We start from the raw sequence: 16,963 nt of genomic DNA, 5'->3' as shown, positions 1-16,963 counted from the left end.
ACCATGTACTGGTTGGATTTTGGCTGTAATCTACCTGGAATGTTGCTGATTTCTGACTGGATTCTGCTGGAAAATATGAATCAGTGGACATAACCCCAGGAAAATATGTACAGGATGCATGGTCACTTATACAACCAGTCAATTCAGATGGATTGACTGGATTATGGCTACATTCTTTGAGTTTTCATTGTAATCTGGCAGGATTGTGGCTGGAATCAGACACTAACTTTGTCCTATTGGATCAGAAATGTGACTATAAAACGCCACTCAACGCAACCACTCAATCTCAGCTCAGTCGCTGGATTCTTGTATGATGTATTCTAGATACAAAATTGCCTTAATGGACTTGATCCCATAACTATAAATAGAAGACTAATTTAGGGTCATTATTAAAATCAGTCGTGTTAGTATTTCACCAGGCTGGAGTGTAGATGTATTCAGACAGCAATTTTTTTTCTTAGTGGAGAGGAAATGTATGGAGCTCCAGAAAATAAATGCAAGATATTTTAAACATAACAATTAACTGAGCTAAAAATGGAACCAGACTAGACTTTGGTAGGATTCCATCTGAATTCAAACTGGTCTCAGACTGGATTATGGACCTATTCTGGTTATTGATTTCTGATGCAATCTAGCTGGATTATTGCTGGATTGTACATTGATTTTGACTGACTTGTGGTGCATTTGAGTTGGATTGTAGCTGGAATCAGCCAGCGGCTTTGTCTTAGTGGAAATGGAATTTGCTCCTAGAAAAATAAAGGAAAGGATCATTTATGGTCATCATCGTTCTGGCTGCACCACAGAAGAACTTTTCCTTCACAAATGTCAGTTGTTTTGGTGGAACTTCATTTTATTTTAAGGAAATTACCTTTTTTGTAGAAGATTTATTTTAATGATAATGTATCTTGGACTTTAAAGAGCTGCATTTGAGCACAAAAACAAAATAAACGGGATTATCTGACAGGGCTTCATAATTTTTTTTTCAGTCATTTGTTAGTTAGGATTATTTTCTGTTTCTCTCAGCATGGTTGTGGTGGTTAATGTTGTTACCTAGGTCTGGATTTAACCTGTCGTCTCACATTTTCTTGGGCTTAACTCTATATTTTACCACTAAGTTTTAACCCTGTGCACTGTCTCCTTGCCCGACACAGCCTGTTTGTTTGATTTCCTTCTGACTGGCCCGTCGCAACGTGGCTCTGACAGTCATCCACTCCAGCAGCTTAACAAATAGGATTAGAGCGAAGAGGAAAAAAATCTCCGGCAGTAGCAGCAAAGTCCCATCTGCTCACCTGAGAGGAAGCGGCCTGCAGACAGCACACACTTTAGGATCTCTTTTGTCTTCTCTTTTTCTGTTTCTTCTGCCATGAGAACTGGTGGATGGATGAGCGGGAAGTTGCTGATGAGCTGAGAACGTGGAAATAAGGAGCAGCGAGTCCAGGGTGGATCTTTCGGGGAGGTGGTTTTCTTTTTGAGAAATGGTTGGAAAGTGTGGGAAGCTGGTGCTGTGGGTGCTTGGGGCCATGCTGCTTTCATGCTGCTTGTACATGGAAACAGGTCTGTATGTTGATGTTATTAACAGTTATTTCTTTCCTTTTATTGATAAAATGCTCTGAATGATAGTGCTGCTTTACAAAGTAAAAGCACAGTGTCATCAGCAAAATATCACAGTAAAAGTCATGACCGATGTATCACATACTTTGATTCTTTTAATAAAAATTTTCTAGTATGAGCTGAAGAATTGCATAACAGGGGAAAAACAGCACCATCAGTCAAGTGAAAGTTTGGAGTAGCACTAATTCTATTTACTTTGGTCAGATTATTGATCCTGACACATCGAATCTTCAGTAGTGTTTTCCTGCTGGAGCCATTTTAATCAGCGGCTCCTAATCTGGGGAGGTGTGGCCCTCAAATGGGCCGTCAAAGGAAGACCAGTGACACATTAAAAATGGGAAGGATGGGATAGAGTTTAAGGAGGAATATACAATAGAATTATACCTCTGGTACTCAGTGTGGTAACTTACTATGTTACAATGAGGTCAAACTCAAACTGCAACAATAACCTTCAATAAAGTTTAAAACTGCTCCCTTAAAATCAACTAATTTATCAACTAGTCAATCAACCAAAGGCTATTTGGCAAATATTTTGATTAGGTGATTATAATTTAAAGCACTGTTAGTTCCGGTCCTAACAGAAATAAAATAAAAAAAATAAAAAACCTGACAAAAACAGACAGAACCTATAATTTGTTTTTAAATATGAAGTAACTTTAAGGTAACAGTCAGGTACCTGTAAAGCAGTACCATGTACTTTAGCTGTCCTTAATATTAAGTATAAAGCAGCACTAATATTAATTTAAACCACAGATGCCACCTTTGAGCTGGAGGTGGGTTTGGAGGAGAGTGGAGAATCTACAGGAGAGCCAATGGCAGCCTCTGATGAGTTGTTATACAGACGACACGGCGCTCTATCTCGAAGGAAGAGGGACGTCTTGTTTCCCAGCGGAGTCAAGCTTTGCTCTCAGGAGACGTTCGACCAAGCTATTGCGAACCACCTCAGCTACTTCCATCTCAGAGGTACATCTCTCCGCCCATCTGCACTTCTTTCGATTCACCTGCCTTAATTTTGATATTTGTGCCTGCAGGCGACAAGGTTTTCCCCTTCATCTTCTCTTCAAAGCTAGAGCGTTTTCACTTAGGCTCTGATCAAAGCATAAGCTTGAGCAGCAAGTCTGCTGTCACCTCTGTGGCAGAGGTCAGAGGTCATGCAACGCCAGATGCACTGTTTCTTAACAAGCCGATCAGCTCGTTCAGCCTTTTGGTTTCAGTTCTGTCAATTGTGTTGAGTTGCTGGGATTTTGAGCAGATTTAAAGCATGAGTCAAATCTCTACTTTAATCAAGTTTATCCCTCTATATCAATCAAAAAACATCTCTCTGTATTTAAGTCTAGCTATGGCTTACACCTTAACACAACAACACAGACATAAGCACTTAAAGAAACCACTGAGTAAAGCTCACATGGTTCCAAGGTGAACAATCAGCTTCAAACCTTTATTACAGTGAAAACATGTCTCTGTGTGTCCCAGTCTCTATTTGGGTCAAAAGAAACAGAACAATCATTAAAAAGTTCAGATTTTTTTTTAAATAGCAGCAAAATGAGCCAAAGCAAACTGGACCAACACATGAGCTAAATTAACTTTATTGCTGTTACAGCAAATGTTGGCAGGAGTCATGCAACAGGATTTAACACAATGCACTCAAATACACAAAGAACCACAAATACAACAGCTTCGTAATTCATCCGTCTCATAACCTGAACATATTAAAATAATACAATGATCAGTAATAATGGGGAAAAAAAGCCCAAAGTAAACACAACGGGGAAGGTTTCAGAAACAAGCACTGAATGCTTTTGGCATGAAAGGATTTCTTTCACATGCCTCATAATCTTACTGTTGATTTGATTGAATTCATGTAAACAGACTCATAAATGACATTTTGTACAGAACAAAAAATCTTTTTAATTAAATAGCAAATGAAACATCTGTGTTTCTTTTCTCTGATGCCAGAAACAAAAAAAAGTATTTCCTCGTTTATACTGATGCTATTTTCTGACCTTCATTGCTGGAATTTGTTCCTTGATTTAAATTTCTCTGATCACATACTGTCCCTGTGTCATGTGCATGATTATAACATTAAAATTAGTTATGCTTATGATTTCATCAATGCTTGGACGTGGTTTCTGCTGGCATGATGCTAACTAAAAACTAATCCCACACCAATAACTAACAACCCCTTAAACACATTCAGTTTTTTTTTCCTTTGGGGGGGTATTCTTGGTTCAAACTTTGTATAAAGCAACAGCAATGTGATATTGCTGAAGAAACAGACGTTATTACAGGGTTTCATCAATCACCTCAGCTCTGCTCAGATGAATTATTATGTTTTTTCCCTCAAAGTGCAGATGTGGTTGAAATTACATCTCATCAACCATCCATCATGTTTCTTTCCCTCCAGCTCTTTTTAGGCCTCGTTTCTTTTCCATTGCACTTTCTCTTCAGATTCATTGATTTCTTTGAGCACATTCACATTACTATGTAACTTACTACAACTACTATATGTCCACTGTAGCCCCAGGAGATTAGCATTAAGAAATGTGTTCAAAGTGACAAAAAGCAACAAATAGAAGCAGCACCGTGGCTTTTTTGTTGGTGGATGGATCTTGGCCTGAAGACAAAGGTGTTTTTAAAATGTACTTGCTTTAGATGTGGACCGGATTTATAATATGGAAATGTTGTACCCTCTCAAAAACACTTGAGTGGAGCACCACTTGGTTGAATAACAGAGCACTATCTAAAGAAGCCTCTAATCATATGGAATTACAGATATTTATATACATTTATAGTCTAATTTTAGTCTCTTTTTTGATTTCCATTGTTTTTGACCACCTTGGGTCTTTTTGCAGATTCCTCTGTGATAATTTCCCTTTCATCCCCCAAAAAAGTAAAGAAATCTGGGAAAATATCACAGCAGCTTATGGAAAACATTCACTTATTCTTATTATAAAGGGATTTTTAACTCACTCAAGAAAAGATGTATCCACTGTCCATATAAGTAAAAATAAAAGGCAGCTAGCCCTTCTGCAAGTATCAACACAGTAAATACATAATAATTCCTCTTCTCTTCAGACTTGAGGGTTGATATGATTTACCTGTTGAGTTTTCACATTTACATTACGTCAGATATAGGTTAAAAGTCCTATCAGTCAGAGCTTGCAGGGGTGCTATTAGTTGTTGAAGTAAAAAAATGGAGGCAGACAAAAAGCTGCTTGTTTGGGCAAGATTATGTCTAAAATAGTCATGTAGCTTTGTGAGGACCACAAACCTGACAAGTGACAGCCTTACAGACAACTTTTGTTTTTTAATGTGGACCCAACAGTAAATTTTACCTTTCAGGATCTTATTATCTTCAGTAATTGGTGTCTCTGTGTGTTTTAGTGTGTCAGGAGACAGTTTGGGAGGCCTTTAAGATCTTCTGGGATCGGCTGCCCGAGCGGGATGAGTACCAGGGCTGGGTGAGCCGCTGCATGGATGGCTCCATCAGTGTCATGGACATAGGCAGATTCTTCAGCCAATCAGAGGAGCATCGGAGTCTCATCAGGAGTGTAAGAACACCACTAAAGCTAATAATTGATCCATTAATTGATATCTTAAACAATAATAAAAATATTTATAAGTTGCAGCCCTGCTTTCAGATAGTGGTATTGGTGCAAAACGTTTTATTCTCCACTGTTCTCATCATTATACATTTACAAAAAGAAGATTGCTGTGGTTTTCCATTCTTCCCCATCCACGTTAAATTAAAATTAACAGGCTAAAGCAAACCATATTCGTGCTTCTTTGGGAAGTTGTAAATTTTGGTGATATTCTTTGCTGATTATGTGTTTTTCTGTATTTCAGAGAGTTGCTCTGGTTGCTGCAATGAACATGTAAGTTACCAGCAATTAGACAGTCAAATGTGTTATTGTGTAAACTGTACAAATATAAATTTAACAAATCACTAAGTGACGTGTCATGTCCATGGATATCTTAAAAAGTAAAAAACAGTAAATAATGTTGTCAGGTCAGACAGGACTATTTAACGATTTGAACTTTGAAAGCTTTCAAGCAACAAAATCTTAATCAACAACTTTGATAATACTGCTAATTATAAACAGTCTACATGTAATTCAGCAGCACAGTCACACAGTGGTTAGCACGGTTGCCTCACAGCAAAAAAGTCCTAAGTATAATTCAACCATTAGGGTCTTTCTGTGTGGACTTTGCATGTTCTCCCCATATTTGCGTCCATATTAGTCCGGCTTCCTCCCACAGCCCAAAGACATGCAGTTAGTGGGGTTAGGTTAATTGTTGAATCTAAATTACCCATAGGTGTGAATGTGAGTGAGAATGGTTGTCTGTCTCTATGTGTTGGCCCAGTGACAGACTGGCGACCTGTCCAGGGTGTACCCTGCCCCTCACCCTATGGTAGCTGGGATAGCTCCGCGCCACCCTGAATTGGATAAGTGGAAGAGAATGGATGGATACATGTAATTCTTAGTTTATTGCTTTCCTAGAACATTATTTTTAACTTAATAAGTCTGTGGTCTTTAAAATAAAATATCTCACTTCAATACAACACATTGTACAACGCTAGTTCAAAGCAAATTATGAGTTTATGCACTATGTATAGCCTAACAGTATTAAATTAAGTTTAATCAGTATTAAATCAATAAGATTTCTGAGGACCTGACACTGAGGTAAATGGTTTGTTAGACTTTTTGTACCAGCAGTGATTAGTTCAAAAACTAAAAGTGGTGGTTGTGTATTTACATCTATGTTGTGTTTGATCACCTGCTGCAGTGTGCCCATCAGCCCTACTCCATGCAGGTAGGCCTGCAGACACTGAACACCAACCACAGAGCTGGGCTGGAGTCAGACAGTGGAATTAGGAGACCTATTTTGCTAATTTAGTGCTCTATATTCTGACTCTGGGATTTCAGAACTTATTACTTATTATTTATAATTGCTGAATCTCTATGCAGCCCTTCAGAATCAGAATACTCTATAAATTTCTAAGGAAATTGCTCCAAATCAATAAGGAGGGTAAATGACTGAACTAAATTAAATAATGTATATATTACAAAGTGAAATCAGGTCCTAATATATATATACAAATATAAATATCGAGAATATTACAGAGATTAAACACATGTGACTGACATTGTACTCTAAACTGTTTCTTTAACACCCCCGTCCCACCCTACCCCCTTTTCTGGAAGCCAGCTGAGGGGCAAACATCAGACTTTCTGAGCTGTGTGTGGTAAATAAATGCATGACATAGTTCAGACAGTTGAAAGAACAGTGGTTAACTCATTATTTAACACTATGTCTATGTTTACAGAATATATCTGACAGTGTTCGTTGGCATTAGCACTAAGATCAAAATGTATCAGAGTAGAAAATAAATAAAAAAAAATGTCAACTTTAGTCTAATCTAGAGATTTTGAAGAGCTTTAATGACTCCATCCCAGAGACAGAAAACTGAGCTTTGTTGCTTTCTACTCTGGCAGGACGCTGGCCAGTTTTAGAGGTTGGAGAAGAGAAAGGGAAGTGCTCGCGTGCGTGGCTTGTTTATCATCTCTGCTTTCTTTGGCTTGCTGCATGTTTATTTATTTATTTTACAGTTGTGTGGTTTTTGTTAATAAAAATTCCTCAGTCCAGCTGCATGGGAATTGTTGCAGTTTAATAAGTTTAAAGGGGAATGCCAACTATTTTAAGGATTCACAGATGTTTTGTGTACATTGACAATGAATGAGGCTCCAGGGTTTGTGGACCTGTAGGGTTTGGTAAATGTTGGACATAAATACGAGACTTTAAAATTGTTCTTCTCACTAAACTGGGAAACAAGAAGGACATAGAAACCTTAAAACAGATGATGTTCCCCTTTAGAAGTCACATTATCATGCTTTATATGTCTTTTGTAGCACATCAAATCTTTGTTTACTAGACAAAGTTAGACTTCACAGCACACCATCACAGAAGAGGACAAAAACAGAAGTATTAAAGCATTAGTATTAAAGAAGCTGGCACTGTCCTACTGGTTAAATGATGTTTCTCTCAGCTGAGTGCTAGAGGAGATAAATCACATTTTTGCTAAATGCTTTGCTTTTTGTCTCTGTTTGTCTTGTAGCTCGGAGACACCGACCACTCAGACTGGAGATGCAGTGACCGAGATCTCACCAGGTAAATATTTTTGATATCAGGGAGTCTCCATTACCCTTTCAATGTTCTAATGAGCTTTTAATACAATAAGCAGTTATTCTTAAGATACTACTAGATGCTTTAGTTATTTTCCAGTGTATCAGAAATAATTCCCATCATGGTAATCAGTTCATCTGGCAATATTTGTCTTTTGAGCTCTGTGCTCTGGTCAGTATAAGCCAGTTATTCAAAACGTCCTTAACTTTGACCAATTTTATTTTTAAGAACACAAAGTACATGAAGATATTTTTGGTAGTAACTTAGTAACTTGGCAGACAGAGCCTTTTACTCTGTTTGGTCAGAAAGCTCAGCTTTGTCCAGAAACACGTTTTGGACAAAAGCCAATCACGGCTCACTGTAGCCTCAACATGTGGCTACACGTGTACACAAGGTGGACCATTGCTGATTACTTGATTTATGCATCTCCAAAGATATATCTCAGCCAACTTGTACAGAGAAGGGTGTTATCATTATCTATTGTACCCTAATAAATTGTGGGTCAAGGAAGTTGATAAACCCACCAGGACTTTGGTTTAAAACTGATAAATTGAAAAAAAAAATACTGATTTGAGAAGCCCCTGTGCATGCCAAAAACTTCTAGTTTAGGGATGTTTTGCCATCTTTGGCATAGCCCTAACAAATATTCATGAATGGGCTTTACAACTAGCTGAAGGAATCTATGGACTGGATGTGCATACAGATTAGTGCCTTACTGGTGACTCTTTTACGAGCCACTGAAAGTCTTTGTTGAAACCCCAATTGGTGGCACAAAGTGTCAGCAGCCGCAGTCACTCACCTTACAACCAAATCTGACTTATGTGAAGTAGGAGTGGGTGCAGGAGGCTGATTCCCGTGACACGCTCCACTCTCAGAATAGATCTGTAAGCCTATTTACGGGCAACTGTCTGGTCAATGGATGGAGACTGAGTAGAGGACTGGGAGCAGAAATGTGGACATGACAGAGTTACTGCAGGACAACTATCAGGGTTAGTGAAATCACAGCTACAGATGGTTCATTTTGACCTTGTTTTTGTTTCATGTCATCATCAGTATGATTTCTGTCAAAGTGCATCGGCTATGAGGTCTTCACATTGACATCCAATAGAAAGAAAACTGCAGAATGTTTTCATGACACTCTTGGTTCATGAAGTCAGTGACGTTCATGATAGTCCCCAGATCTCAATGAGATTCTCAACAGAACCCCTGCTGTCAGAAGTCATGAATTGCAGCCTTTTTTTTAGCAGATCATTTTAAGGATTAGTTACTTGTTGGCAGACCTGGAAGTTATTTTATCCAGAGGGAAAACATGGCAGACTTCCAGTGGAACTTTAGGTCACAGGTTAGCATTGTTAAGTAACATTCTTCAGCTCTGCAGTCAATGTCAATTACAAGCAGGAACAAGGAGGCAAAGGACACACCTTGTATTATGAAGCTGAAAACTGCAATAGCGAGGATAAACTGAGTATTTCTTAAAAACTGGTGCTCTTCTCTTCAGTTCTTTTAAGCATTTTATACTTACCCTCATTGTTACAAAGAACCCATTTAGGATATCTGATAAGTTAAATATATATACAGAAATGTTTTGGTGTTGTTATTTGTTGTATTCGAGATTAGTGTATCAACAATAAGGTGAGCAAAATTTAAAAATTCTGCAGTAGAATTTGGTTGTAATGCTTAAAATGCTACCTTTTCTTTGTCCTCCTCCTTTAAGTTTTCTCTTCTTTTTTGCAACTATAGGAGAGAGTGACATCATCATTGGATCAGAGACAATCACAATCAAGCAAGACGATCTTACTGTAGATCTTGAGGTCACTTCTTGGGTTCCTCCGGTCTCTGTGACTAAAGGTCCACATCAAGAGTCTACGGCACACATTAACACTGAGGTTTTAAGTGTTGGGGGCCTGCTTGAGGATTCTGTGGAGGTGGCAACAGAGGCTGATTACGCTGTTACACATAAGCCTTTAAATTGGATCGATCAGGAAATTGGGGAAGACAAAACTATCCCTGAAATATCAGATAAGGAGGAGGCTGTAGTTGAAGATGACAAGATCATTGGGATCATCCCTGAAAATGTGATCATAGTTGACTCTGAGGTCATTCAGGAAGTTACCCCAAAAGGTGAGAAACCTCCATTAGAGGTTGTGGCCCATGAAGCACCCACAGAAGAAACTGTTGTGGTTCTTCAGAAGCCCACCACAGCATCAGAAACTATCACATTGGAGGAATTAGGGCAGAAGGTACATCCGAAGGTGACCTCTGAGGCTCCTTCAGAAGTCATGATACAGCACATCCCTAAGGCAACCACGGAAGATGCTGTTGAGACAGAAATTAAACGAATTCCAGAAAAATCTCTGGATATCCATGACAAAACGTTCACTGAGGATTTTGTAGAGAAACCCTCAGAGGATTTACAAGAGCCAATTGATGAAGCAATACCACTTCCAATTCCTGAAGAAGCTGAAGGCAAAATACATGCACCTCCAGTAGAACATCCTTCAAAGGCAGTTGTAGAGGTGAGCCAAGAAGTAACCAAAGTCATCACAGAAGCAACAGAAACTGTATTACTGATAACAGATGCAGAAGAAGAAGCTGAAATATTCAATAATGTGACTCCAAAACAAGGATCTACCTCAAATGTAGAAACAGAAGTCCCCTCCCAGGCCTCAATTCTGACGACAACACATAAGATGGAAGTAACAGTTGTTGAATACACTCCAAAGGACAAACCAACACTAATGGCTGAGGTTACTTCTAAGCCTGTTCTAATATTAGAACATAACAAAGGTGAAAAATATAGTGTCACAGAGGAACCGCCAACAATACAGATAACTACATCCAAGGAACACAGCAAAGAAGAAATACCAGTGGTGTCAAAAGAGGAGGTAAAAGCAGAAGTCAAACAAGAAGAGGTTGTTCTGGTAGATAGGACTAAACAAATAACACAGACTGGTGTAGAAGGGCCAAAAGATACAGTTGCTGAAGAAGTTGCAGTTCAAACAGTAACAGCACCAGAAGCAGCAGCAAAAGAACTACACAAAAAAGCTGAAGAGGCGACAGTTATAATGGAGACTACATTAATAACCTCAGACGATGTCGCAACAGACACAACAGAAGAAGAAAGAGCTGAGGTAGTTGTAGAAATACCTTTTGAAGAGGAAAAACATGTAACACAGATAGAAGGGAAAATATCGGAAGCTACAGGAGAACCAGTTAAAGATGAAGATGATACAAGTGATGACTTTAGAGAAACTGTACAGGAGGAAGGAAGAAAGGAAGAAACTACAGAACAACCAAAACTTTTAGTGGAAACTTTACATGAACCTGAACCTCTCAAACCTGTGGAAGAAATTGTAGATATAGTAGAACCTTCAGAAATGACTACAAAGGATGTCAAACCCATAGAAGAAACAACAAAGGAGACTGAGCCCACAATAGAACCAGCAGAAGAAGTAGAACTTGTAGAAGTCATCAGAGAAGAGACTAAACCTCTGGAAGAATTGGCACAAGAACTGGAACCTGTTAAAGAAACCACAGAAAAGACAGAACTAATAGAAAAACCAGTGACAGAGGCCAAATCCGTAGAAGAGATTCATGAGAAGTCACCACAACCCAAGAGAGAACCGACAAGAAAAACAGAACTAAGTGAAGAAATGACAGTGAAACCTGAACTCAAAAATGACCCAGTTCAAGAAGCAGAAGGACCAGAACTCAAAGCAGTACCCACAGAAGAACCAAGAGAAGGCGAACTCATCAAAGATACTACAGAAAAAACACAACCCACAACAGAACCAGCCCAAATTGAATCTATAAAAGAAACTGGTGAAAAAAATGAACCAACAAGACAATCTATAGAACAATCAAAACCCAAAATAATAACGGAGGATGATAAACCTGATTTTGTTTTAACATCTGTCAATAAAACTCAAGAAGCAGCTGAAGGGGAAACATTTGAGGACAGAGAAGAAGCTGCCTCTGAGAGCTTAGATGAGGTAACGGAGAAAGAAGCTGGATTTGAAGATCCAGAAACAGATGAAACTTCACCAGAAGTTACAGAGACCCCTTCAGAATCTGATGAAGAAATCACTCCTGTGCTTGTTGTTGTTCCAGAAGACACAGAGACATCTGCACCTGAGATAACAGTGGAACCTCCAGGTGGATCTGAAGTGGGAAGTGAGGAAGAAATCTCAAAGGCTCCACTTGAAAAATCTCCAAAAGCTGTCACTGATGCCCAACCAGACACAATTTCAGAGGTAGAAACCCCTAAGGGGGTCACCCCAGAGTCTCCTAAAGAGCTTCCCAGTAAGGAAGATGGTGCCTCAGATGAGGGCAGTATCCCGGTAGCTTTAGAAGACCCTGATCAAGAATCAGCTGAGGGTGACTCCCCAACTGAAGAAGTGGATGAAATCTTAACAGAGACTCCACTAGAAGTGGCACCTGAGTCAGTTGATTCCATCACCCTAGAAACAGTTGTGGATTTCACTGAAGAGAGAACACAAAGTACTACACTGGGTGCCACTGAGGAGTCTACCCCTACTTCCTATTTGGAGGTTACGACCAAGTATGTGGTCGAATACAATAATGGTAACTTTCCCGATCTTACAGAGAGGGTTTATGACGTAAATGGCAACTTTTTTGGAAACAATGGCTTCAAGTTGGAGGATGAGGAGGAGAACTTGGTAAGAAGATATGTTTAATCAGATGACTTGAGGTAATCCCTTCATACATGACATTCCAGTACCAACCCCATATCCGTATGCCTACCTTCAAATTTAGATTGGCAATGAGATAGACACGTTACTTCTGCCCCCGAGGCCCCTGAAGGATGAGGTGGTAGAGTTGAGCATGAAACTGAAAGAGGAAATCTACAACGATGCGCTGAGAGACCCAAGCAGCTTTGAGTATCAGCAGCTGGCCAGACACTTCAAACGCAGGGTGAGTCAACTTTATTTTCAATCTGCTCTATATATGAAGGGGTCTGTGCAGACATGCCATGTAATGTGCACTTTTTAAGATGCTTTACCACTATGAAATGTTGGGTTGGATATACATGACTTTCTGAGATATCAACATACCTGCTGTAGTCATTACCTGAACAGTGACTTGTATACAGCATTAAGAGTATACTCACGGGTATTTTTCTAAAGAATTTTATATGCTTGACTGCAAATTCTTTGCATTAGATAACAGCCAAAAATGTCAAATGAAAAAGAGTAGGAGAAGGAGTGTGATTCTTTTTTCATTCATATAAACCAAGAATATTAATGCAAATATTAATGACTCAACAAATCTGAAGAAGAACCTTAGAATCTGTGGTCAATCTTTCATGAAATCAGTGCAGCTATTTAATTGAGTTTATTTCAGTGAGTGAAATGGATTTGAAAACTCTTTTTAAGGCTTAATATTAGGTCTGGTGGTGCGGTGTTTTTTTGGAGTAGGAAGTGAAAATGTCAAAGTCAGAGTGGAGTCCCAAATTATTGGCAAATGCTAGCTAGTTTTCTCAGCAAGCTGACACAAATACTTGTACATTTGTGCTAATTAACATATAAATAAAATCCCAAAATTTCGCTCACCAAAAGAGACTTCTTGAATGGCCTATTAGTACAATTAAGCATAGAACAGCCATACTAGTACTCACACAATTACATTTAAAATGCTCCAAAAAGCTCAACAGCACAAACACAGTCTATCCTAGGGAATCGATTTGCTGACACGAAGCCTGGAAGACAGCTAGCAGCTACAGCTCCATATGTCATCATCTGTCTGCCAGTCTACGAGGTCATGCCTCTAATAATACAAACCTTGAGTCTTAATACAATTTAAACAGATGAGTTATAAAAATTATCCCCTGTATAGTTGTTATGAAGGGGGAAATTAGGGGTTTTTTTGTAACAGGCTTTTGTATCAGGTAAACATGTGTATTTCTGCTGTAAAGGTGGATATTCTAACACTGAATCACTGCTGGAGCCAGCCTCAAGTAGACATTAGAACAGGGGGGTGGGGGAACACCAGGCCTCAAGGACCGGTGTCCTGCAGGTTTTAGATGGGTCCTTGATCCAAAACACCTGATTTAAATGGCTAAATTACCTCCCCAACATGTCTTTAAGTTCTCCAGAGGCCTGGTAATAAACTAATCATTTGATTTAGGTGTGTTGACCCAGGGTAATATCTTAAATCTGCAGGACACTGTTCCTTGAGGCCTGGAGTTCCCCAGCCTTGCATTAGAGGAACTTCAATCTTTGTTACTTACTTGGTGTCGGTTTATCTAACCCTTTACACATGGGTCAAGTCACTGTACCTGGGGCTATAGGTGCCAGGAGACCTGTTTAATGTAACTGTAGTTTTTGTCTGTTGAACACAAAGTTGTTCAAAGCAAATGCAAACATATGAAAGTAGCAGTTTAGAGTCTAGGGGCCTAAAAAGAGGAGCATCTCCTTCTCAATGATTGTTGTTTGTACTCTGTGAGCTATTTTATGTTGGAAACAGCAGGGATTTTCTGGAAATGATTTTTATCTCAGAATGTTTTTAACTTTGTTCCTCCTTGTTTTGGTTCTGTGCTTCCTGCTGACACCTCTTCTTCACTCCTTCCTTCTCTTTAACTACTTTCTCTGACGTCCACCATACTTACTCATCACCAAACTGACTTGCTTGTGGTTTCCCACAAACTGCAGACTCAGGAGTTTGGCTGTGTCTTTAAAGGCTTTTGCCTGTTTTTCACGCATTCGGATTCTTCACGCTTTTGAGCTCAGTTTCCTCCCCCCTGCCAGCAATTGGCTATACGAGCCGATGAGGCAGAAACAGAGCTGGAAAACTGCAGAGGACACACAGTACAGTATATGAGCAGTGAGTCACCACGAGCTGCTGGAAAAAAAGCTGCTTTGCCAGGAAAGCAGAGCGCTGGTGAGTTCCCGAACTGCCGGGAGGCTTTCAGGCTCCACTCCACGTTAGTGACGCGGGAAGGCAGTTTATGGTTTAAGTATCGGGGTCAGGCTTGTTAATGAGGGAGTATGAAATGGATAATAGAAACAGCAGGAGCTCTGCTGCAGCACAGAAACACACATGAAGAAGAAGAAGCACAGTGCAAATGCAAAATGCTGTTTTTTATCCAGATAAGCATGACTTTAACTGGGCATCAAGAAACCCAATGGCCAACCATTTATCAGTTTATGTCTTTCCATGATGGTTTTACAAAGTGGGAAGACTTCCAACTTGAAGAGCTAATACGTGTTTAAAAATGCACACAGTGGTCACTCTCTGAGAAGACTGTATAAACCTCCAGCTTTATGAACATTAGCAGGTCTTCCGAGTACGTCTCACCATCAGCAGATCATTTTTCTTGATAATTTAAAGCAGAAAAAGGGCTGACATGAACAATACTTATATGGAAAAAGACTTACTTCCACTGTTACAACTTAAAGCCATATATTTATATAGTTAATTATTCACAGTGTATTAAATCTTTACAGATTGCAGTCTTAAGTAAAGGTCAATGTTTCTTTCTCTGACAGTTTGAGTCCACTCATCCTTCGTTGCAGCTTTTAGCTGCACACATTTCACAGCCAAAAGTAATTTAAAGAGATTATTTTCATCTCAACTATGAGACTGTCTGACAAATGAGAAGTCCACCTTCTCTCCAGAAATATTCATCAGTTCTTTAGCAGTTCCGAGCAAAACAACATCAGCTCTGCCTCTAATATCATGCCCTGACTGCTCAGTCCATAATACACTGAAGCCCATGGGTTAAGGCTCGTTCAACCAGGCAGTCAATCCTAAGCTACTAACCCTGGCCCGGGACTAGAGTAAGGTGCTTGGTAACTTTGTTCTAGGCAGAATAACTTGGTTTTTGCTGTTGTAGTTTATCATAGTGATATTCATAATCACTCTTAGTCTAGCCTCACACCTAGGACCAGTCTGCCTTGTGAAACTATAAACTTGGCTTTTGTGACCACTCGGATGATTTAAATCAAATCAAATCAAATCACTTTTATTGTCACATCACATGTGCAGGTACATTGGTACAGCACATGTGAGTGAAATTCTTGTGTGCGAGCTTCACAAGCAACAGGGTTGTGCAAAATACAATAATGTAAACAAGCAAAATACAAGAATGGCTACATCTGAAACTAATAAATATATGTACAATATATAATAGTATATGCATTTCTGGATGTGTATACTAAATATTTTTCTACGTGTGTGTGTGTGTGTGTGTGTGTGTGTGTACACATATTTTACAAATTAAATAGAGTAAACAATAAATAAAATATATAAAAATATACAGAGTTGAGACATGTGCAAAACAGTGGCGTTACTGTACAGTATGGAGTGCATAATGTTGAAGTTCCAGTAGTGAAGCTGAGGTGTCTATGACGTGTTCAGCAGTCTGATGGCATGATGGAAGAAGCTGTCTCTCAGTCTGCTGGTACGGGACCGGATGCTGCAGAACCTCCTTCCTGATGGAAGTAGTCTGAACAGTTTATGGCTGGGGTGACTGGAGTCCTTGATGATCCTCCCCGCTTTCCTCAGGCACCGCTTCCTGTAGATGTCTTGGAGGGAGGGAAGCTCACCTCCAATTATCCGTTCAGAGCACCGCACTACTCGCTGGAGAGCTTTGCAGTTGTAGGCGGTGCTGTTGCCATACCAGGTGGTGATGCATCCAGTGAGGATGCTCTCAATGGCACAGTGATAGAAGGTCCTGAGGATGCGGGGGCTCATGCCGAATCTTTTCAGTCTCCTGAGAAAGAAGAGGCGCTGCTGCGCCTTCTTCACTGTTTTGTTTGTGTGTACTGACCACGTAAGATCCTCAGCCAGGTGTACGCCAAGGAACCGGAAGCTGCTCACTCTCTCCACAGCAGCGCCGTTGATGGTGATGGGGGTGTGTACTTCTCTGCACCTCCGGAAGTCCACTATCAACTCCTTTGTCTTTGCGACGTTGAGGGTGAGATGGTTGTCTTGACACCAGTGGGTCAGGGCGCTGACCTCCTCCCTGTAAGCTGTCTCATCACTGTTGGTGATAAGACCCACCACTGTAGTGGTGCTGATTTGGTGCTGAACACTTCCTGGATAAGGTGTTTCAGGCCTATTCTACTAGAAACAGAACCTGGATTAGACCTAGAGTGCACTGAGGTCAGTGTACATATAAGAAATCTCTGTGAGTTTCAGACTT

At 39.8% G+C, this 16,963-nt stretch overlaps 1 protein-coding gene across 2 annotated transcripts in view; it reads left to right on the top strand.

The window, feature by feature from the left end:
* The first annotated feature begins 1,237 nt into the window (after positions 1 to 1,237).
* Positions 1,238 to 16,963, top strand: part of LOC147301558 (uncharacterized) — a 32,468-nt gene continuing 16,742 nt past the window's right edge. The window contains exons 1-8 of one of the 2 annotated variants that reach the window (XM_086283060.1): positions 1,238 to 1,554; positions 2,365 to 2,574; positions 4,996 to 5,162; positions 5,458 to 5,486; positions 6,400 to 6,426; positions 7,730 to 7,782; positions 9,538 to 12,476; positions 12,574 to 12,732. In XM_086283060.1, the coding sequence (XP_086139186.1) occupies positions 1,476 to 1,554; positions 2,365 to 2,574; positions 4,996 to 5,162; positions 5,458 to 5,486; positions 6,400 to 6,426; positions 7,730 to 7,782; positions 9,538 to 12,476; positions 12,574 to 12,732 (3,663 nt within the window). In that variant the 5' untranslated portion in view covers positions 1,238 to 1,475. The remainder of the gene's footprint in view (positions 1,555 to 2,364; positions 2,575 to 4,995; positions 5,163 to 5,457; positions 5,487 to 6,399; positions 6,427 to 7,729; positions 7,783 to 9,537; positions 12,477 to 12,573; positions 12,733 to 16,963) is intronic. The other variant, XM_086283061.1, reaches the window with a different exon arrangement.

The sequence above is a fragment of the Aulonocara sp. 'chitande type north' Nkhata Bay genome, linkage group LG23 (genome assembly GCF_057382095.1).
Source record: "Aulonocara sp. 'chitande type north' Nkhata Bay isolate Kocher_YH1m ecotype deep benthic linkage group LG23, A_spYH_male_GT1.1, whole genome shotgun sequence".
Lineage (NCBI taxonomy): Eukaryota > Metazoa > Chordata > Actinopteri > Cichliformes > Cichlidae > Aulonocara > Aulonocara sp. 'chitande type north' Nkhata Bay.
The sequence above is the reverse complement of the archived record's forward strand: the minus strand, read 5'-3'. Positions and strand labels throughout refer to the sequence as shown.